Source organism: Prosopis cineraria, unplaced genomic scaffold (genome assembly GCF_029017545.1).
Source record: "Prosopis cineraria cultivar Desert tree isolate PC_DT_omini unplaced genomic scaffold, ASM2901754v1 PC4, whole genome shotgun sequence".
Classification (NCBI taxonomy): domain Eukaryota; kingdom Viridiplantae; phylum Streptophyta; class Magnoliopsida; order Fabales; family Fabaceae; genus Prosopis; species Prosopis cineraria.
Window position 1 is genome coordinate 34,816,949 of NW_026555335.1, and position 23,076 is coordinate 34,840,024.

Here is a 23,076-nt window from a genome sequence, read left to right on the forward strand (position 1 = left end):
TAATTTAGTATTGGCCCTTATTTATGAATAATTTTTTTGAGATGTCCTTGGATGTGATTCTCCCAAAGATTTTTTGAGGCAATATTTTTATATGTCATTAGGTATAAACTTAGTATGTATCAAAATTATTAAACTTAATGTTTACCCAAAACAAACCAAAGAATCAAACTACAGTTGTAAGAGGTAAGAAAACTCACTGGAGTTAGTAAAAAAAATAGATACATCAAATAGTTCAAAATTAATTGATTGTTGTATATATTTTATACATATACTAGGGTCGTACATGAACAATGCTGAACAGGGTAATTAAGAGTCTAATACATTTGCCCGACATTTTGGGCTAGGGGCGCTATCAGGTTGCCCTGCCCATGATAACATGGGGGAAAAAAATTACCTCCCAAAATGATGTTCTATGAATTCTTAATGAAGCCAAATAAAATCAATATATATAAATAAACCAAAACATGAAATGACTAATAAAAAGTGGAAATAAAAATTAAACCCCTTCCCTCTATCTGCAGAAGAAATCGTGTGTATACATATGGAATATATATATATATATATATAATTATATATAAACCTTGATCTTATGAGTCAAACACGCAACACGACATACATCCTGTAATATTTACACTACAAAAAAATAGTATATAGTAGCGGTTGTATAGTAGTAATTAGTCAAAAACCCTACAATCTTGAACGATGGTAGCGATTTTACAACAAACTGCTACCATTTCATCATGATTTGACCATTACCATTTGGCATGAAGTATAGTAGCTATTATAGTAGCGATTCTTGGTGCCAAACCACAACAAAGCCTTGCACCGATTGCTTCAAAACCGTTATAATATGTTTTTTTTTTTTTAATATATAGTGCAACCCCACCCAATGTTCAACCCAACCCCAAATTGTCTAAATTCTTTCTGGCCGTATTTTTTTGGGCTGGACTGGGCGACCTTTTACCGGGTTGGGTTGTGAGTCTTGCGACAAGCAACCCCAGAATAAACTAATCAAAAATGAAAAAAAAAAAATAATTGTTATTTGGTCCATTTAAATTCCCAAGAAATTCAGAGTTGGTCACTATGTCTAGTTAGAGTGGTTGGCTCGCTGGTGCAAGTTGCTTGGGATTTGGTCAATGGCTTAAGCTTCACTTCCCTCGTATATATCACCGTCGCGAAAATCTTGTTATGTCATTAAAGTTAAAACAACCAAACTATATCTCAAAGTTAGGCAGAGAGAAGAAAAACAAGAAACGAATTATCATTAACCAGTCATAAAATTACACGGAGACTACAAATATATCAAAACATAAATAAAGGATATTATACTCATAATGGACAATATCTACAAAAAGAAACACAAGAATACACGTAGTATACACGTAATAAAGCTGTAATTAACGTAAAATCACTAAGCATTAATCTCTTGGAATAAAGAGTCTTCTAGAAACAGCTCAGACTCAGGCCAAGTGTATTGACCCACAACATCACCAAAATCGCAAGCCGCATCGGCGATACTATTATCAGTCACCGAAGTACTGATGATAGCATGTGTGGCCGCCGGCGCCATAGTCGTCTCAGCCTGAACACAGTGAAGCCACGTAGAAGAATTGGGAGAACCACTCTCTTCCTTGTTCACTGTACAATATTCTGGGATTTGAACCATGTCTTCTTTACTAAGTAATGGAGGTATTTGATAGGTAGAAGAAGAAGATGATGAATGAGTAAGTAACTCAGGCACGTGAGAAAAAGCTATAGAGGATTCATTGACGACGTTGTTGTCGTCTAACTGAATTAGAGAACTCAAATGGTTGAAACTGTCCATGTTCATCATAACGTTCGGGTTTGCTTGATGAGTGGTACTGGTGCGATCTGTAATTGCTTGAGGTTGAATACTATGTTGCAGAAATTGAAGGCTCGAAGCATTATGGTCAAGAAGTTGCTTAAGATTTGCCAGAGCCAGAAGATGAGAGAGGCTAGAGAAGATATCAGTTCGAGGTTGGTGAGTCATGGGATCGTAGCCCATTTGAATCAGCTTCTTCTTCAGATGAGTGTTCCAGAAGTTCTTTATTTCGTTATCAGTCCGACCTGGCAAGTGCCTCGCAATCGCTGACCATCTGGGAAATACATAGTGCAAGCAGAAACATTATTAAACACATCAATTATTCCCAACAACATTAAATCACTGTTGAAACTTAAAACATATAGTAATTACTTGTTGCCCAGGATAGCATGAAGTTCCAGAATTGTCTGTTCTTCCTCTTTGGAAAATTTCCCTCTCCTTATGTCTGGTCTCAAGTAGTTAGTCCATCTTAACCTGCAACTCTTCCCACATCTGTTGAGCCCTGCATAATCAATCACCCACACCACATTTGATTAATCAGAGACTCAATACATGATATATATATATATATATAAATAGAGAGAGAGAGAGAGAGAGAGAGAGAGAGAGAATAGTGTATATATATACCTGCAAGTTTAGGGAGAGACCTCCAGCTTCCATGGCCGTGTTTCTGAATGTAGTGAACAAGCTTGTGATCTTCTTCAGGAGTCCAAGGTCCTTTCTTCAAACCAGTCTCATCACTGAACGGAGATCTTCCCATTTCTGGCTATCTAATATATATATTCAAACTTGCTTTTGCTGGGTTCAAAGAAGAAGGAGAAGAAGAAGGTTGTCTTTGAGGATTATTTGCTCCTTCAAGTTCAGTTCAGGGGCTCCTAATAAGGGAAAGGACTGAACTGCGTCTCGTTACACTCACAATATCTGAAGTTTCATCCATCAGCTTCCTATTTATAAACAGTCCATTGCTTCTCTTTCGCCGTCTCACGAGTTGAACGAGGCGTACAACACAGTGTTTGCGAGCCTCAAATAAATAATAAATGAATGAATGAATAATACCATATCTTGCACCAATTATTGCAATTGTTGTTCCCTTTTAATAGCATTAAACAATTATCCACGTACCAATAATAGTCAATATTAATGTTCGATTATAAAACACAAAATTCATAACAAATCACACACACACACACACACACACACACTCTCTCTCTCTCTCTCTCTCTCTCTCTCTCTCTCTCAAACTTAAAATTGTGTATAATTCATGCATCAATCTGCATATCATGTAAGGAGGCCACCCACATCTAAAAGTTTAAAAAGTTATATCATATGAACAAAAAGTCTAAAACTTAACTGTAAAATTAACTTATACTTTTAAATATAAGAAATACTCTCTTTTATTTTAAATATTAGCTAAGCTAGCTGGAAACAATAAATCATATTTTTAATTTATAATGGCAAAGTTTGACTTAACAATCGAAAATTTTCGTAGTATTTATTTACCATTAATCTAGACATGCTTTTCTTAAACATACTACTATTTTACTGTGGTAATAAGTACTTTATATTTTATAGTAACAACTACCTTTTTTTTTTTTCAAAAGAGCGGACTCAAAAGTAGACTTTTCTAATATATATCCAAATAAAATATTATAATTTAAAAAAACAGTATTTTTATTCTTAGTTAATTCAGACGCCATGCACAGCACAAGCCTCCAGATTAAATTAAATTACATATGTAGACATTTTTTTTGGATATTGCGCAGTACTAATTCAAACGGGTTGCTTTCTTTTGTTGTTATTGGAGTACGGATTAACTGTTTATGTTTAACCAATAGGGATCAGGATTTTAAGTCAGCGGCCATATAGCAGGTGGACGCTCGTAGGTGGTTATAATGATAATAGTAATAATACTCATTTCATTTGAAATTATAAAATATTTTAAAAAAGATTAACATTTCAAAATATAAAATATTTTAATAAAAATAAAGTTTAATTAATGATATCATTTATAATTTTTATATATTTTTTTAACATTCTTTTATTAATAAAATATTTAATGAAGAATATTTTTAAAAATTTATATTTTTATTTTAAAAAAAATGAAGTTATAAATTACATTTAATGAGCTTTATTAATATATAAATATTTATTTAAAAATATTTTATAATTTAAAATGGAAGGAGTAATAATGTGCCATGTCCCTACGATTTAAAATTAAAATTATGTATACGCTTCCAGTTTTCCTTCTGTTTCGTCAGTAATTCATATTTGTATTGTTTGCATAGATTACTTTATTTTTTTTTCCTTTTTAAATGAAGAAAAGGCACGTATACTGGCTCGCAGAACAAAACTTATTCGCATGGGTTTAATATTTATATTCCATGAATGCTTTTCTTTTTCTTTTTTTTTCTTTTCTTTTCTTTTCTTTTTTCTTTTTTTTTTTTGCTCCAGATTCCACGAATGTACTTTGCATGTATACAAAGGCGACTTTGCCACTTTGGGAACTTTCCTGTCCTCTTACGCAACTTAATTACATTAATTTTTTTATACTTATATAGTAAAAAAGGATAAAAAATATATAATTATACGTACATATTTTATATTATATATATATATATTTATGAATGTAAACAAATATAAATTGCTTAGTTTTAATTAATGTTCGTTCTTGTTCTTAGTGATGACAAGTTACTTGAACACAAAATAATATCATGAAACTGAAATAAAAATATTAATACTTATTTATGAAAATAAATAAATAATTGTGATATAATAAATGGTTTCTATTTCAATGTTTACGCATTAAGAAATATATACTTCATTTATCTCCGTGCAACCACGCAGCCATGCATTAGCTAGATTGTTTAGTATAATGTGTGCGTACATGAATCGATTTTTTCACTTATTATGCTTATTAAAAATTAATAATAAATATATAAAAACAATTTCCTTTTATACTTCTCTATTATTCACTACGTACATAATTTCAAGTTAATTAGTTTCAATTAACAAATCTTGCAAGAGAAAAAAATGACAAAAAAAAAAAGTTTTGAGGTCTTACGTTCGAGTCCATGAAAATGCAGAAAATATATTCAAGAGAGCAACCTTCAGTTAACCCTGACAATACTTAAATCAAGCCCAATCAGATAGCTATGTCAAAAAAATGGCAAGAAAAAAATAAGAACAAAAATTGATCTTCATATTTTTAAACATAAAAAGTATCGTTTAAGTCTTTTTAATCCTGTCTTGCTATTATCCGATTTCTGTGTATATATCAGACAGTAGGCTAGTTACTACCACCAGACGGCAAGCATGAAAAATGTTATACGTGAAGCTCTCTCTGTAAGAACAAAAGCTTATGTACAATGTTCATTTTTCAACATTGTTAGGTGTTGGTGATTAATATTATTAAATAATAATATTATTATTATTATCATTAATATTATATAATATTTCTGGAAGGAAACAACGAACTGATGTCACGTAAGAAAAAATGTAGGTGAAATTGTGACAAAGCTTTGATTGAGATGAAGACATATAAGAAATTAAGAAGAGATAGATATAGTGATTCATTGTTAAGCTATCTATTTATGTGTTAGACGAGAAGTGGGTGAGGCAAAGATCTGTTTTAAGTTCTTACGTTCTTTCTAACTCTAACTTCCCTTTGAATTGATCTCTCCATTTTCTTATTATAGCGTCTTGGGGAAGCCATTGATCGATGATTTGGTTCGTCGTCTTCGATGCTTTTTATATGTATTTGACTTCTTCTTCTTCTACGACGTCGTTTAATTTCTTCTTGTACCTGTCTTGTGTGTGTTCATGAATTCAGACAGCTTCCTAGCTCCCTGAAGACCAAAAATAATGCTATTTTAAGGAAGTCTTTTAGATCAAATTAAAAACGTATGTGATCGAGATGCTCATTTTTCAACCCTTCATTTTGGATTTTGGACATCATCAATATTAATACATACAAGACAACATACGTACGATCGAACTGATGTCACGCGTGCGTACCTTGTAGATCAATATTATTGATCATTTATTCATTTTATTGATACTTGGAGTAATGCTGGATCGTCTCTCTCAAAAACTCACTCTTTCCTGTTCTATTTATAAGATAAATAAAGAATTATGATTAAATTCAAGCATATATTGTCAAGTGATGGGGGAATTTGGATTCCATGAATAACTTTAAGTCCATTTATTCAATAAGTATCTTGACTACAGGTTTATAATTTTTGAATTTCATCAACATTTGAACATTATCATGATATATTTTCTTTCAAAAATTTAAAATAATTCTCACAATTATAACACTCCTCATATTATCTCCTCCATAAATTTGAGATTTAATACTTTTTATATTATATGATAAAATTTTTAACAGCAATTCAATTAAATCAAATGGTTGTTTACATGTGCTAATAGGCAGTATACAAACTCAAACTCAAGGTCTCATCTTTAAATAATCATAGTTATTTCCACTAAAACCAATGTCTATTAGTTATAACATTATATTATATAATTAATGGCGAAAAAAATAACAACCCAATATCATTTTCAACATATGTTTAAGTACCACATAAATCTATATCACTGCATACAGATTTATATACAGAAATAAAAGGGAGGAACTGTTCAAATAAATTTAATTTAAATGTGGTTTAATATGTTATTTAATTAGAGGCTTCTTCTTCGTTACGAAAAACGGTATTTAATAGGCCTTAGTCAAAAAAGTTAAGATAGAAGTAATCAGGGAAAAAAAAAAATCTCTCCCCGTATTAGTCAATGAATGTTGGTCTAGCTACTTGTAAGCATTGGTCTAGTAATTCACAAAAACTTGAGTACAAAAGCTTGATTTCGTTAATGTCACAACCTAATTGATAAGTAACTTGTTATATGTATTTTGTTAAGCAATGTTTAGTCGTAAGACATATAATATTATAAACCTAAACTGTCCTATCAAGAATCAATTTACTACATTTGAAACGATGCCTTAATACGTAAGGCCTTAAACCTAGGGTTAATGATGGGAAAGACAAAAGGAGAATGCTAATAAAAGGACCCAAAGATTAAATTAAGCTCAATAAGGATTATAATATTTAAAAAAAAAGGATTTGCACTTAAAATAATTTGTTGAGTTCAAAAAAAAATTTGTCAAATATATTATCACTTCTAATGATTTACTACTCTTATATCCTATTTGCAGATCTTAAAACTTGATTTAGCAGGTAAGATTTGTTAATATGTGAAGGAAAACGGTCTTCAAGTAATAATGTATTTGACAATTTTTTTCCTTTAAAAATTAATGAATCTTACTTAAAAAATTTTGTTCTGAGAGTTGCAAATCCAAGAATGAGAAAATAACAAATTTTAGACCAATTTATTAAAAGACCTTTAGTACTTATTTCATATTTTCAAATATTTTAATCTTTTTTTCAAATTTAATTCAATCTTTTAGTCTTTCAACGACGCCACTTTCTGAAAGACAAAAGGGTTAATTAAAATAATTAATTAAGATGCTGAGCACTTGAGCCGACACCAAATGAAACATATGGGTTATAAATTTTTTTGAGGTTGCTTGTTCAACTTGGTTTCATTGTCGAGCGGACCATCAAAGCAGCTTCTGGAATCGAAAAAACAAAACCACGTTTAACAGTTAATGATGTCAGCGCCTAAGAGTGAGATTCTTTTTGCATTAGAAAAAAATCAAACTTGTAATGATCCGCTAAACAACTGACTTGCTTCCTCGCTTAAGTTTCTAACCGTTACATCTAAACTCGGACTTTCTATGCTTCCCCCAATTTACCTCTCCTGTATGTTATCTCCTTCTAATTTATAAAATATTTTCAGATAACATCATGGATATCAATAAAATAAATTAAATACACTATATAACTTTATTTTTTTAAAAAAAGTATAACTTTTTAAAAATATCCTTAATTTAATACTATATTTGTGAAAGAATAATATTAAAGAGAGATAATATAATAGGAAGGGTGATATTGAAAAATTATTATATCAGTAAAACTTTATATTTTATCAAAATGTCTTATATTTTAGGATATTAAATCTCCTATAAAAGTTATTTTAAATTGGGATGGGGAATAGTAATGTTAAGATATCACAATTTCACAACTAAGATCTTCGGCAACACAGCAAGAACAAAAATATAATTATATATATATATATAATACTGTTTATTAAAAACTATACACACACATATATATCTATGATACATATGTGAAATTTAATATGTTAATAATATTAATAAAATTTTTTATTATCGAATAAATAAGCTATAAGAGATTCACACGTCTTGAGTTAATTAGAAATAAGGACCATATGTATATAAGACTAAATATATAAGATTTTGCAAAAAAAAAAAATAAAGAAAGTAGAAACAATAGATATGAAGAAAGAAAATGAGTATATAATATACCTTATTTGTGTTATTAGGCTCTTTCTTTCAATTATTCCTTTAGAAGATTTGATTAAATAGTATTCATTAATGCAAAAGGTTTACAAGAACATTAATTATTGCTTCTCTATGCATGCTTGTAATTCAATAACAAATTTGATTATAACATTGCCGGTTTGGTTCATGCTTTTAACTACATTTGTACGTAGTGATAGTATTAGGGTAGATTATTTACAAGGAACTAGAGCTAAATTTTATTAGAATTACAAAAATTTATGTAAACTTCGTTGAAAATTACATTAATAGTGTCTTTTAATTAATGGAGATTTGGGTTATATTTGGGCCAAATAAATCCCCCATTTAGATACATGAAAATAGAATGAAATCTAAATTCACTTATAGTTCCAAATTTCAATTATAGTCTAGTTATTTGAAATTATAACCACTCAAATCCTCTAATTATTTTTTCATATTTTTACAATAGATATGTTTGTCCCTCTCTCATCTTTTCTTCTTCTTCCTTGCCAATTGAAGAGTAAAAATGAATTAGTCACTTTTAATTTTTCATTTTCACTTTGGATCTTAATTTATGTCTTTTCATTTTTTAAAATTCTTTACATTAACTATCTAAATAATTTTAAATACATAAATTTTAAACGTGAAATTCAATTAAGTATAAAATTTAAACTTAAATCCATCTATCCACATAAATTTAAATGTTTACATTATTGATAATTTAAATGTTTTACACTATTGATGTATTTGTCACTCCTATTAAAATAAAAGTAAACTTATAATTTTTTATTTTTTTCATTTTTATTTTAAATCTCAGTTTGTTTCTAGTCTTTCATTAAAAAATTTCATATTATTATCTAAATAATTTTAAATAATTGAATTTTAAATTTCAAATTTTAAATATAAAATTTAAATTTAAATCTATTTATCCAAATGCGAACAATTTTTTTTCTATTTTCAAAAACACATGATTTCCTATCCCCTGCTAACAAGTGAATTACATAGATATCCATTGAGTTTCACCAATTAAATAGATATATTACATTTATTTTCCCGAGATATGATTATATTTTGAGAATTAAAAATCGAGTAATTTCAACGGAGTACTTTTTATTTCAAGAGAAATTTCTATAATTTCAATAAAAAAATCAATAATACAATTTGTATTCATTTGGAGAACTGAAGATGTGTATGTAATTTGATAAAAAAAATTTAAAAAAAGGTTGTGCATACTTTAATTTTAATATTATCAAGCAATTCAGCATGAGACTTCTCTCAAAATCACCTGCTCTCAAATATTATCAATAAAATTAGGAACTCAGTTGTAAGAGACTAGATTATTACTTTCGACCATATTTTTAAAGAAGTGTGCACATGCACTGATTGACTTGCTTATTATGTGCCAAACAACAATCTAGTTTACTATGATTTTTGTTGAGATGCAAATGTTTTATATGCTCTTACATGAACTGATTTTTTCCCTACACAATTTTCGAGGCCTTGCATTAAAAAAAAAAGATAATATCAAGCACTTAAATACTTCAATGAGCTTGTAAAATATAGATACATATATCTTTAGGGTAATGAATAGGCAAGCAAGCAAGCAACTTCAACAAACTCTGGTCATCCTTAATGAATTAGGTATAAAAGTTTGAATTACTTAAGCAATAAGAGTGTTTTTTATGGGCAAGAGGTTGCATATAATTCAGAACCATTCAATATAATACTATTAACATGCAAGAGAGGGTGTTGTAGCGTGGAGCATTGGAACAATTTTGCATTCATTTTCAATCACCAACGACAGTGACTGTGCACACTTCAAGCTCCAAGCGTCCTTTAATTTAGTTGTTCCAATAAAACAAAGTAAACTAATCAACCACCGAACATTTGGATTAATTGATTAGAGAGTTAGTATAATTTAATTAGAGATCTCGAATTTGAGTCCTGTATATATAGCAATAATTAAATTCTTTTTTGAAGATATGCTTCTTAAAAAAGTACCCACAAGCTATCGATTGAATTAGTTTATGTTAAATACTTAGAATACAAAAGCAAAAGGGAAAAGAAAAGGACTAATCAACAAACCACAAAACGAATTACGGTTTATTAGTGAGCTACATCTATTGCGTCTATTACACAAAAATTGTGGGTGTGACCATAAAACGAAAACGCGTACGATATTCCTAAAAACATATGTTAATATGCACACGTCAACCGTAAGAGTCAAATAAGAGATTCAATTATCCTGGACCTGAAGTAAAGGTCGATAGTGATAGTGCAAATTTTATAGATGTAAAGATTATGTTAGAAGATTTATTTTTTATTAGATTTTACAATGCCTAATTTTTTTTATTGTTTGGATCAACATGAGATGAAAAAAATCATTTCATCCCCGAACTTAGGTTGGGGATAAAGCTTTTTTTTTTTTTTTTGGGCTTATGAGGTGAGCACGGTGCAAATCACAAGGCAAGTGAGACTAGTGCCTTAGGACTCCAAAATATTCCCTAATACTCTTATTATATACTCTTTTTCTTTTTAAATATAAAGGAAACTACTCCATGTTTTTTTTTTTTTTTATTACAATCAAAGTTGCAAATTTCAAGAAGTATTAGTTATATTTTGATCAAATTAGCTCTCATAAATAGATAGTATTGTTAAATTAGAGGGAAAAGGAAAACATTAATTACAATGGAATTTTAGTTCAAACATTTCAATTTCAAACACAATTATTATGATTAATTAATTTCTTAAAATGTATGAGTTAGTTAAAATTCTCCTATATATATTCGAAAATAAAGGAAGTATGTATCATTGATATTTGTATTGTTATATATTACACTCCATGTCAAAGAGAATAAAAAGTGGTTTTTTTTTGGGGTGGGGGATAAATGAATAAAAAGTGTTGAGATGGTTCATTAGCAAGTGATACGAGAACCATGGGCCTCCAAAATAAACTCCCTAATACTCCTATCAGATATGTATGTTATTGATATTTGAACTGTTATACATATTTTTTGGTTATCTATAAGTATTTTTCTATTGAAAGCAATCACATGTCAGGTATTATCAAGTACTAAATGTGAATACATATTTTAATAAGGATTTTAATCTTAATTCACTACTTTATGATAAACTAGTTTTTTCTAGCCAACCCTTGAAAGTATTGATGGTTCAATTATTCCTAATATAATATTTATTATTGGGCTAAGCCCATTGTCTACTTTACAAAAAATAACAAGATCTATAATACACTAATTTGCACTACATTATTAACTCCCTCTTACAATTTCAGTTTTTATCTTTTTCTTTTTTTTTTATTTTAAAGCCTAAAACATTATCAAATATTCATATTAAAGCTGTGTAACTTTAGATCAAGTCAATGTTTTTAAGCCTAATTAAAATCAACATGTTTATAATTTGTTTAATTATTATTAGTTTTTCCTATTAATCATTAATATCATTAGTTTTAATTATATTTTTTTGTTAAAAATGTATTGTCACCTTATATCAATACTAATATTCACCTATTATCCAATATATAGGTGCAGGCAATTCTTCAACAACAACATGATCTATTTCTATCGAATTAATTTAGCTTTTTACTAGAATTATTATATTACAAAATTTTCATATATGTTTTTATAAAAAAATATGAGTACATATTTTTTTAAAAAGAGTAATTACATATGCTAGGCAATAATTGTCTTAGATCACAAAACTCTTTAATTCACACATCATGTGTATAAGGTTAAGCTGCATCGCTGCCTCCTCTTCTTCGCCTCCGTGTCCAATATTTGAAGCTATTGTTTTTATGTTAGTTAGTAAATGATTTTTTTTTAAATTCTCACTGAAAAAATTCATTAAACATCTATAACTACATGCAATATGTAAATCTAACGTCTTCTATAATAATTAAAAGTAATGTTTTTCAATAATATTTTTAATATTTTTATTTTTTTAAAATCAAAGTAATATTTTTTAAAAAAGTAATGTTTTTCATTTAATATTTTATATATATATATATATATATATTTGCCCGAATACATATATGTTACTTTGTGCGTGTGTGTACATATCATAATAAACCACATATGTACTTTTCAGTTATTATTCATATAAACCTGCATTTAAATTGTATTATGGAAACAAGTTTCAATTTGTTAAAATAAAAGTTTTTTAAGTATAACAAAAAATAATTTTAAAAAAATATTTAAATATAAATCATGTTATAGTATTTGATTTTTATCCCAATTTCAGTTTGCAAATTTTAAACCAAATACACACTAAGTCCAACCTAATATGCTAGATATCATGTAATTGTATATATATGAAAATAATATTTGTGTGTGTGTGTGTGTGTGTGTGTTAAATTCGTGCTTGAGCAACCCTCAATAGAACTTTGTGTGTGTGTGTGTCAGTGTGTGTTAAATTCGTGCTTGAGCAACCCTCAATAGAACTCTAGAAGCATTATTAAACAAAGGAAGCAATAGGTGAAAAATGGTGATAAAACTCTAAAAGTCCGAGTGCTTATGACCATGATGCAACAGAATTTTATCGAAACTCAAATATCTAATTCATGACGTAAAGGGTATATCCTATGTAGTACTGCTTTTCCATGGAAACATTAATCTCATAAAAAAAATAAGCAAAGTTTTATAAAAGTCAATGCAAACCAAATGCGGGAGGATTAAAAAAAAGGCAAATTAAACATGGAAAAATAAATGGAAGAATGACAAAGAAATCCTAAAAGAACTAACTAATTTACATTAGGTCCCGCATGTCAAACTCTAAAAATTTTTAAATCTATCTCTCAATTTTGTAACAATGTTGTAATGAATTTGTAACTTATTTTTTAAAATTTTAACATAAATAAAGAATAAAAAAAGTTATTTTTCCTATTGAAATTTAAAATGCAAGTTACAAATTCATCACAACTCAATTATAAAATTAAAAAATTGAGTTGCAAATTTTTAAAATTTAACACTTAAAATTTAATTTAAATTAATTGATCATTTTATGACCTCTATGTCATTCTTTCAAAATAAATCGAGATTAGTTAACCTTTTTATTTCTTGTTTGCATGTTGGGGGATTCACTAATCCGATCCACATACAAATTATATAAATTATTTTAAATACATGAATCTTTAATGTGAAATTTTAAATTTGAAATCAACCTCAAATTCATCAATAATAATTGAAAGCATACCTCAAGATGGAATCTATCCATTATAAAACTAGTTTATACAAATGCAGAAAAAAAAAACAGTTTATTTTTAGCCCAACAAAAAAAGAAACCAATATATTTTATTATTAAATTTGATCATCTTTTGATTATATTTCATTTGGAAAAGGTAATTGCATATTTTTAAACAAAGAAGTCGTAAAATTTATATATGCTCAAAAAATAACAAGTTATATTATAATTTACTATACATCAGTATCATAATTCATATCTCAAACACAAGGAAACATTTCCTTTCCCATGCATGTTTCCAAAAAAATCCCCTCATAATCACTCAAGCACGAATGCATTAAGCATATCAATATCATACCCTCCAAGATTGGAGAAAATGTAATTGTTTATCATCATTTTGTTTTTAAAATTAGACAAGGGGTGTCCGAAGCTAAAATGTTAAGCCTGCATTACACACATATTTTACTGTTTTTAAATTTTTAAAGAAACAAAACGCAGAATAAAAATAATTTCCTAACTTTGACTTTTTTCCCCGAAAAATAACGATTAATAATAAAAAAAAATAAAATTGAATTGCAAAATCTGGATAATGCAGAATTAATATGAAAGATTCAGAGCAGCATGTTGCTGCTTCTGGAAAATTGAGGAGTTCACACTTCACAAAGGGTCACTCTCTCGCATACAAAAATCAAAACACCAGCATTGCACTTGAAGGAAGTAGTTTAATAAGAATCAGTTCTCATTAACTTGAATTCCATTTTGTTAAAAGTACAGCAACAACGCCCAACTTGGATGGCAAATTGGAAATAGACTGAAGACTGTTGCTCAACCGATCGAGAGCACCAGCAGGAATAACCTAAAGACTGACAAGTAAAAATAACGATAGTGTCACAAAAACAAAATATTTGGCAGAATTGAAAAGATTTAAAAATAAAAATGAAAGGATCACAAAACAGAAAAGTACTGCAAGAACTAACAGTAACACGCAACACTTTCATATCTTACATTGTATGTTCAAAAAGCTGGTAGCTCGCCCCTCAATTCAAGAGGAAAGGGACTACAACGTATAACTAACATGATATCCTGCTATTACATCAAGATGAGTGGGAGTTTGAGAAAGTGTGTGCGTGTAACTAATTTATTCATTTCTATTTACTCCATTTTACCTCTTGATATTTTGCCATTCTGTGAGAAAGGAACAGAGTCTAAAAGGCCCTGCCGGTGCTACTTTCTGTACCAGTATATACTTGAATACATATGAATTTGGATTGGACTTTAGATTTGGGCCAAATCTCCTATTTGGACAATTTTATCTTAATTTCTTCATAATTTGAAATCCTTTTTAAATCATTGTTATTTTAAATCTCCATATATACTTTCGAAACACTACCTTAATAGTAATAACCTTTATTATTTAAACTACCCAAGCAAAAAATTTTAAATACATGGATTTGAAATGTGAGATTTGAAATGCAAATCTATCAGTCCAAACATTAAATAAAAAAAATTAAAATACACGTGATTCAAGTACCCCACATTCTTATTTGGCAGAATTCAGACCATGTACGCATGAGCATACTGCTTGCTGAAAATCATAAAATTCAACCAGCCACAGTGAAAATCATAAAGGATGACCAACTCAATTGGCAAAACATGTCAATGTGATAATGTCTATAACCATTTCTGAAGAGTATGGACGGTCCAAACACTGATGGCTATAACAGAAGCAAAAAATAGACCCTTAATCGAACACCCCTAGCCAAAATCAAAAGAGCGGGAAAAAAAGAAGCAGAGAGACAGATAAAACAGAGTATTGTGTCTGCACTAGGCCAATATTACCGCTGATGCTAGTTTCTTTTTTTCAAGATCCTCAATTTGAGGTATTTGAGCTACCCTGTGGTCCAATCTCATTTGGCAAATATAAACAAACAACCCCATTAGAACTTGAAGGAGCATTTCCCTGACCAAATAAGAAGACACTCTTATCCCTTTAACACAGCAAAAACGTGATGCATTTAAACAAATATTGTTGAAAATTACATTAAGCATATCCAACGTGACCTTTGGTACATAGCCATATCATCTCTTCGCAGCTCAACAGAGACAGCATAGGTATGATTTAAGATGCCTATGCTCAAATGTGTATGATAACTGCTAAATTGACAAATGGACAGGGGAATGCAAAACCAAAGAAAAGTCATTTCCTACGAATATTAGCCTGAAGAAATATAAAGGAATGGAGCAAAAAGAAAATATTTTGAAGGAAGAATCTCACTTAGGGCTCCCATAGCAAAAAATTTTGCATTTAGGGCCAAATACAATCTGAAAACTCTCTACAAGCCCAAGGGCCTTAAATGAAAATATGTTTTAACAAAAAAAGACGTAGAGAATTTATGGACATTATGTGCATTCATAGACATTTTGCTTTTTTTTTCATCTTGCACAATTTGTACATTTCAAGTTAAATCATTTCCCCTAGACTAGTTATACATTACAAAACATTGTGTTGAGATTTTATAGACAATATGTTGTGCATTCATAGACATCTGTTGTTCTTTCATCCTGCGCAACTTGTACATTTCAAGTTAAATCATTTCTACTAAATTAATTGTACAATACAAGGTATTGTGTTGAGAATTTATGGATATTGTGTTGTGCATTTATGGAGAAAGGGAGAGCAAATATGTCTTTTCTCGTTAAAACATATTTTCACTTAAGGCCCTTGGGCTTGCAGAGAGTTTTCAAATTGTATTGGGCTCTAAATGCAAATTTCTGTGCTTTGGGAGCCTTAGGTGAGATTGTCCCTATTTTGAACGTTTACTCTTTAGGACCAATGTATTCAAAGAACAAGATAGTAGGGGACTAGTGATTTCTGACAGAAAATACTGTGCCTTTGCAAACAACATCGAAAGAAAACTATGGAAAAATGGATTAATGATGCATATGATGCCAGACTGCTAAATATATTCATAAAATTGATTCTTGACACAAACCTAGTCGCATTAGGACTTGAATTCTTGCTGTCCCATTCCCAGACATCTTCAAATTAAATTGTGACACACTACATAGTGCACTCACTTGATTTTCTTTCTACTGTGAGGTGGTAAAGATAATTGAAGGAATCACAAAATAATTAGAGCTTTGAAGATCAAGTTGTAAGGAGTCCTTTAATTAGAGCACCAAAACTAAGATAAAAAGTTATTGAATACCCAGGCTATCATACATGGACATGGCCACAAGGAAGATTTTTGCCATGCTCGCATTCCATATAACAGTAAACAGCGAAGAAATGAGGCATAAGGCACCAAAACTAAGATAACACGTCAAATAAATACTCAAGACTATCATACATGGAAATGGCCACAAGGAAGATCTTTGCCATGCCCGCTTTCAATATAACAGTAAATAGCAAAGAAATGAGGCATACTGAATCTGGTGATTATGACCATTACCAAAATATATTAATCCACGATCATATACCAGAACTAACATACCTGATGAAAACTGAATGAGCTCTTCACCAAAAAGACGCAATCTTGAACACTTTTGGCATGCTATGAGACATGTATATAACTTAAGTATTCTTGTTTTTACTCTCCCCAGTTGATATATCAACAATCCTAATCCTCTCATTCTCTGGCAATATTGACCAGTTTGGAGATTGTGTTGCACGCAACCACTTGAAGTCATCCACATTTGCCCAATTTCCAGTCTCATTATCAAGACTAGCATCCCGAAGATCTTCTTCAATCCCTTCATAAGTCAAACAATATGGTGAAAACCTCACACTATTAGAATCCTCAATTATGGGTCGGCTCCTAACTCTCAAGTAAAAATCACTTCTTTTGGCATTATGAATCCTAATTTGATGTGACGCCATCACAAAGATGCATCCCTCCACTTCCTCAATAAGAACTGAACCCATTACAGGCCCTACATAAACCTGGCAATTCTTCAGCCTATGGACAAAAAGCGCCCTTATACAACCAATTAATCTAACTTCACAAGAATCAAGGTCTGAAATTGTGAATTCTCCAACTTCTGATCCCCTAAACTCTTCAAACAAAATCTGACCCACTTTGCTTCTAAATCCTGGTGAATCCCACACAGTATGTCTCATTTTCTCTGGTGAAGCATTAGTGCACTTTGAAAGAGGAGGCTCTTTCAATTCTGGAACACCTGATTCTTTCTTGTTTGCCTTGTTCTTAAATGCAAATTTCTTTTTTGGGATAAGTTGGGAATTCAAACTCTCAAGGCTTTGTTTCAAATCTGAAACAGTTTTGAGTGAGGACCGAACATCATAGGATGGCAAGAAATATGAGTTTTCAGCTACATGTTTCTCCAGATCAGAGATAGATGCAGATATCTTTTCAAAGTAGGACTTGAGTTGAGCTGGATCAGTGGGAGCAGTTTGAGAATCAGCCAGCTGAGACTCAATAGAGCGTTTCATTTTAGAAAAGCGTGAAAAGAAGGATGAAGTGGATTCAACTGAAGACGATTCAGACTCAGAACGATGGGAATTATCCAAACGATTCTGGTGTCGGTTTGAGAGGCGTTCAAGCATTAATGAGTGCTTCTTCTCAAGATCTGGGTCTAAGGCTTCAACTTGTGGGATATTTGTGGGATTTTCTTCCTCATCCATTGCTTGCAACTTGCAAATATATGGGAAAGTAGAAGAATCTCTGGAGAAACAAGAGACAGGGAGTGCCCGCTCAAAGGGCACCAGAAAGTGTGGCAGTTTTTGGTTCTCTCCTGATTGCTTCTTTCCAATTTTCTCTTGAGGCCTCCTGACTGTAATTTACAAAAATATAATAACAGATATCACTTTCCTTAATTGAATAAAGCATCAATTGTAAGCTAGATGAAAATAACAGATTCAAATAACGACAAACAAAATTACTCCACACCTAGGGCATTCAACAAGACATAAACATTGTAACATAGCCATGAAGAGTATTATCAAAAAGTTGGGCTCATGCTTATATCAGTTTCTTCAGAGACAAAAGTTCGAGTCAAGAAAATATTAACTCTAGTAAATATAAAGTGTTACTAGTCTATTAACATTAAGGTAATCCCAAATCTTATGCACCAATCTAACAGAATGGATTCGAGTGACTGGCGAACCTACATTAGGGTGAAGGGGGCAGATGCGCCACTGAGCACTGATCATAGCCGAACCTATAGTGCACATGACATCTTTGAAACATGCATAGTTGATATAATACGCTTTTAATTTTTATTCCAGATAGATACTTTGGCACAACTCGAGCCAAATCATATACAATATCATACATCACAAATACCTTGAGAATTTTCTATACCCATGATAATATAGAGATTAATAAACAAAATGCCAATACACAACAAATCCAACATTGCAAAACAACACAATCCAAAGCATGCAAGTCGCTAGCAATCAAAATGAAGAGGGAAGAAGTATACTAGCCAAAAACACATCATTCAAGCAAACACTAGTAAAAGAAAGAAAGAAATTAAACTTTGTCTGTAAATATTCCCAAATTCAAAGGCGTCAATATTCAAACGATTACACGACCAGATTCAAAGCCAAATTGAAATGAAAAATTTAGAACAAAGCAAGAATAACAACGCAGGGAACAGATGGCGCGGGGAACAAAATCAAATCTAAATTCAATGCCAAATTGAACATGTCAATCTCACTGGATTTTGGGAAGCACTAGAGTTCGAACCTTCTTCACTACATGCCTGAGAACAACCACGCAGGACTGACAACCGTGGACGGGGTCCGACGGAGTGTGTAATGTTGGTTCGTCGACCTAGAAAAAAAGATCCTCAACTTCACACTACGAATACGATTTAGTATGTGTTTGGATAGCACATTAATCGATTTTTTGAGAGGGGGAAAATCGATTTTGCAATTAATTATCCAAACGGCAATTTTTTTAAAAAATAGATTTTCAAAAAAAAAAATCGATTTTTTCAGAGGCAGCTTTTGCGTTCAAATTACAAAAACATATGGGGACAATTAAAAAGAAAAGCCTAAAAAAATTATAAAAAAGCACAAAATTTAATAAAAATAAAACTAAACTTTCTTCCCTTCTTCTATTTTTTTAGTAAAATTTAAAAGTTAAATTCTTAAAAAAATTACTAGCATAAATTTCTATTAATTACCACCCTTCATTTAACACTTGTTGTAAAATTAATTTAAATAAAATATAAATTGATAGAGCAAAATTAATTTAATTTAATTTAAAATTGAGGGTCATTACAAAGATTGTTATAAAGATCCATAGAAAGAGAGAGAGGGAGATTTTACGTCATTTGTTACATTGCTACATTTTTTATATTACTAAAATTTCTAAGCAATGCTTCACATTTTCATCAGATATGGCTTATATTCGTGATGTCAATAGAAATCAACTTATATATTATCACCTTCATTAGTTATTGAAAAATTAACGTTTTGTATTTAAAAATAAAACATTTCTCTTTTATTAAATTTATTTGAATTAAAATATGTTAAGTTATTTATTTACGTAAATTAAAATTGTTAATATTGATATAATTTTAATTTTTATAATTAATCAGATATATAATTTAAATAATATATTTTACTTTTTAAATATTAGATACAAATTTATTAATAATTTAATTTTGAAAGACAATGTCCTTCATGGTAATTTATACAGCTAAAATTAATTCTAAATAAATTATCCAAACATCTTCAATTCTATTAAAATCAATTTTAAAAAAATAGTATTCAAATATATTGCATTATAACATAATCAATTATAATTAAAATTTATCATTTAATCAATTATTTTTATAAGTTGTTATACCCAACTAAAATCCAAACAAGCACTTAATGTTTGGGGAAACTGGGAGCAAGATCTTTTTTTTTCAGTGAATTAAGTTTTTTTTTTGGCCGAACAAGTGAATTAAGTTCATACTTATCCATAATTCTCTTGAAGAAGTTGGGTGCTTTTTACCAAATAATTTAAGCTCAAAATCTTTCCTCCCAATTTTCCTATATAGTGTTTTGTCTAGGTTATAATCAAGTTTGGGAGAATTAGATAGAGCCAGTAATTTAAATCAGTCAAGTTCAATTTGGGTCTAGTTAAAAAACACTTGAATTTATTTTTTTAAAAAACCTGTATGGCCAATCTTGACTCTAATATATTGGGTTTTTGAGCTTATTTAAACTAAGCTCAAATTTCGTCAGACTTATTTAGGGAGCCTAAATAAGCATAAAGTATGTAAATTTTTCCTAACTATTAAGCCTAATCATTAAATTTTTTGAGCTTATTCGAATTAGCCTGAATTACTGCATCTAAAATTAGGTATAAGTCAAAAATCAAGTACAAATAACAAAATTAATGACCTTGAATAATAAAATTTGTTTTATTAATTAATTTATATTATAAAAGAATTATTTTTTATTTTTATTTTTATATAGTCATTCACTCCATTTAAAAATGTAAGACATTTTTAGTATTTTAAAGTATAATTAATGTATTTTTTCCAAAAAAAAGTCTTTAATAACATTATATATTTATGTTTAAGTAAAATACTCTATTAAATAAGGATAAATATAAAAATATTATGTTAATTTAAGATTCAGTTAAAAATATCTTAAGTTATAATATCTTATATCTAATATTATTTAATGATTCAAATATTATCAAACAAATTTGAAAGATTTGATACCAATTTGTGTAATGTGGTGTTCAAAATTATTAGGGAAAATGATAATTAAAGATCTTTTAAGAACATTAATTTTAATTAAGAACCATAACATTTTGAAATCTCAGTTAAGGATCACGGTCCTTAATTGAGATAAAAAAAATATAATTTTTGAAGTGGGATTCACTAATACCATTTAAGAATTCACTAACCCAACTTAAAAAAATTGCTAACGTATATTGTTAAAACATAAAACCCCACTAAGGAATCGATTGTTTAACAAAAAGCGTCACTTGAGAATTCACAAACTTGACTTGAAAAAATTTCTAATGTATATCATGAAAAGATAAAACTCCACTTGAAAATTAATTATTTAACAAAAAATGTCACTTGAGAATTCACTAATCAGGCTTAAAAAAATTTCTAACGTATATTGTGAAAAAATGAACCCTACTTAAAAATCAATTGTTTAACAAAAAGTGACTTGTCTAAATTAGAATTTTTTGTTAAACAATCGATTATCAAATAGGGTTTTATGTTTTCACAATATATGTTAAAAAAAATTTTAAGTTGGGTTAATAAATTTTCAAGTAGTGCTTTTTGTTAAACAATCGATTTTTAAGTGAGGTTTCATATTTTAACAATATACGTTAGCAATTTTTTCAAATTAGGTTAATAAATTCCACCTCATAAACTATATTTTTTTATTCTAATTAAGGACTGTGATCCTCAACTGAAATTTCAAAATATTATGATCCTTAATTGTCATTTTCTCAAATTATTACTAACATGATTACATTAAGGATGAAGAATTTCTTCTTACTATTATAGCCCAGTAGCTTTGTACTGGGAAGGCATGGTTCTGATAATATCATTGTAGCTTAAGAAGTTATTCATTTTATGATAATTGTGCAAGGGAAGAAGGGATTTATGGCTATTAAAATTGATATTGAGAAAGCTTATGATCGTGTTAATTAGGGTTTCTTGGCTGATTGTTTGAAGAGCCTTGATCTTCCTAATCACATGAGAGATATAATCTCACAATGTGATTCGTCTGCTTCAATGCGGCTACTTTAGAATGATAGTAAAGCTGATTTATTTACTCCTTCTAGAGGTGTTCATCAAGGAGATTCAACTTTCCCATATCTTTTTGTCATATTGATGAAGAAATTGGTGCACTTAATTCAGGAGAAAATGGAGGATGAAAAATGGATTCCTATTAGATTTGGGAGAACAGGCTCACCAATATCCCATTTATTCTTTGCTAATGATATGATTTCATTTGTTGAGGCTTCGCTCTTTTAGGTAGATGTCCATTCGCGATTGTCTATATCATTTTCATAACAGCTCGAGGATGAAGGTAAATGTCTCTAAGACATGTGTGTATTTCTCCAAAAATGCAAACAATACACGACGAGAGGAGTTTAGTTCTGCCTTGGGTTTCACGAGATCTACAAATTTAGGACATTACCTTGGAGTAAAACTTCACACTAAACCTATGGGAAGTGATACCTTTGTTGATGTTATTGATAAGGTTAAAAAATGCCTATCTACTTGGAAGACTTCTTCTCTTTCACTTGATGGAAGGACGACTCTTGTTTCTACAGTAGGCTTTGCTATTCCAACTTATACCATGTAAACATCTCTTTTTCCAATTCAAACTTGTGATACTCTTGATAGCTTAAATCGGAGTTTTATTTGGGGTTCTAGAGAAGAAAAGAGGAAGACTCATCTCATGTCCTGGACGAATACTTATCAAAGTAAAAACACTGGTGGTTTAGGTATTTGTCAGCTAGAGCCCAGAATCAAGCGTTCTTAATGAAACTTGGCTGGAAAATGATGAAGCAATGTGATGATCTTTGGGTTAGGGTGGTTAGAGAAAGATACAAGTGTGGCAGTGACCTAATCCCAATGACTAATAAGAAGTGGCAAGGATCTA

At 29.8% G+C, this 23,076-nt stretch overlaps 2 protein-coding genes across 6 annotated transcripts; both read right to left on the reverse strand.

Moving 5' to 3' along the window:
* Nucleotides 1-1,243: 1,243 nt before the first annotated feature.
* Nucleotides 1,244-2,824, reverse strand: LOC129309661 (transcription factor MYB53-like). The gene is made up of 3 exons (XM_054951319.1): nt 2,471-2,824; nt 2,216-2,345; nt 1,244-2,117 (listed from the first exon to the last, which is right to left on the reverse strand). Exons 1-3 carry the CDS (start codon nt 2,601-2,603, stop codon nt 1,412-1,414), a joined length of 969 nt encoding a protein of 322 aa, XP_054807294.1. The 5' UTR covers nt 2,604-2,824; the 3' UTR covers nt 1,244-1,411.
* Nucleotides 2,825-14,048: 11,224 nt separating this feature from the next.
* On the reverse strand, nt 14,049-19,324 carry LOC129309676 (tubulin-folding cofactor C). Of its 5 annotated transcripts, none has more exons than XR_008592942.1 (3): nt 19,184-19,324; nt 16,970-18,266; nt 14,049-14,331 (listed from the first exon to the last, which is right to left on the reverse strand). XR_008592942.1 is itself a non-coding variant. In XM_054951341.1 (2 exons), exon 2 carries the CDS (start codon nt 18,115-18,117, stop codon nt 17,050-17,052), a length of 1,068 nt encoding a protein of 355 aa, XP_054807316.1. In that variant the 5' UTR covers nt 18,118-18,266; nt 19,184-19,324; the 3' UTR covers nt 16,624-17,049. The 5 variants fall into 5 exon arrangements, 1 of the variants encoding a protein (XP_054807316.1); XR_008592940.1 differs by having other exon boundaries at nt 14,049-14,338; XR_008592941.1 differs by having other exon boundaries at nt 14,049-14,338; nt 19,155-19,273.
* Between the last annotated feature and the right edge of the window lie 3,752 nt (nt 19,325-23,076).

What these genes read in the sequence shown, in the direction of transcription:
- LOC129309676 (XM_054951341.1), bottom strand. Translation starts at nt 18,117, where the DNA reads ATGGATGAGGAAGAAAATCCCACAAATATCCCACAAGTTGAAGCCTTA.
- LOC129309661 (XM_054951319.1), bottom strand. Translation starts at nt 2,603, where the DNA reads ATGGGAAGATCTCCGTTCAGTGATGAGACTGGTTTGAAGAAAGGACCT. An exon ending in GTCTCTCCCTAAACTTGCAG is followed by an intron (nt 2,346 to 2,470) that starts GTATATATATAC and finishes TTGATTATGCAG; the next exon opens with GGCTCAACAGATGTGGGAAG. An exon ending in CATGCTATCCTGGGCAACAA is followed by an intron (nt 2,118 to 2,215) that starts GTAATTACTATA and finishes TGTATTTCCCAG; the next exon opens with ATGGTCAGCGATTGCGAGGC.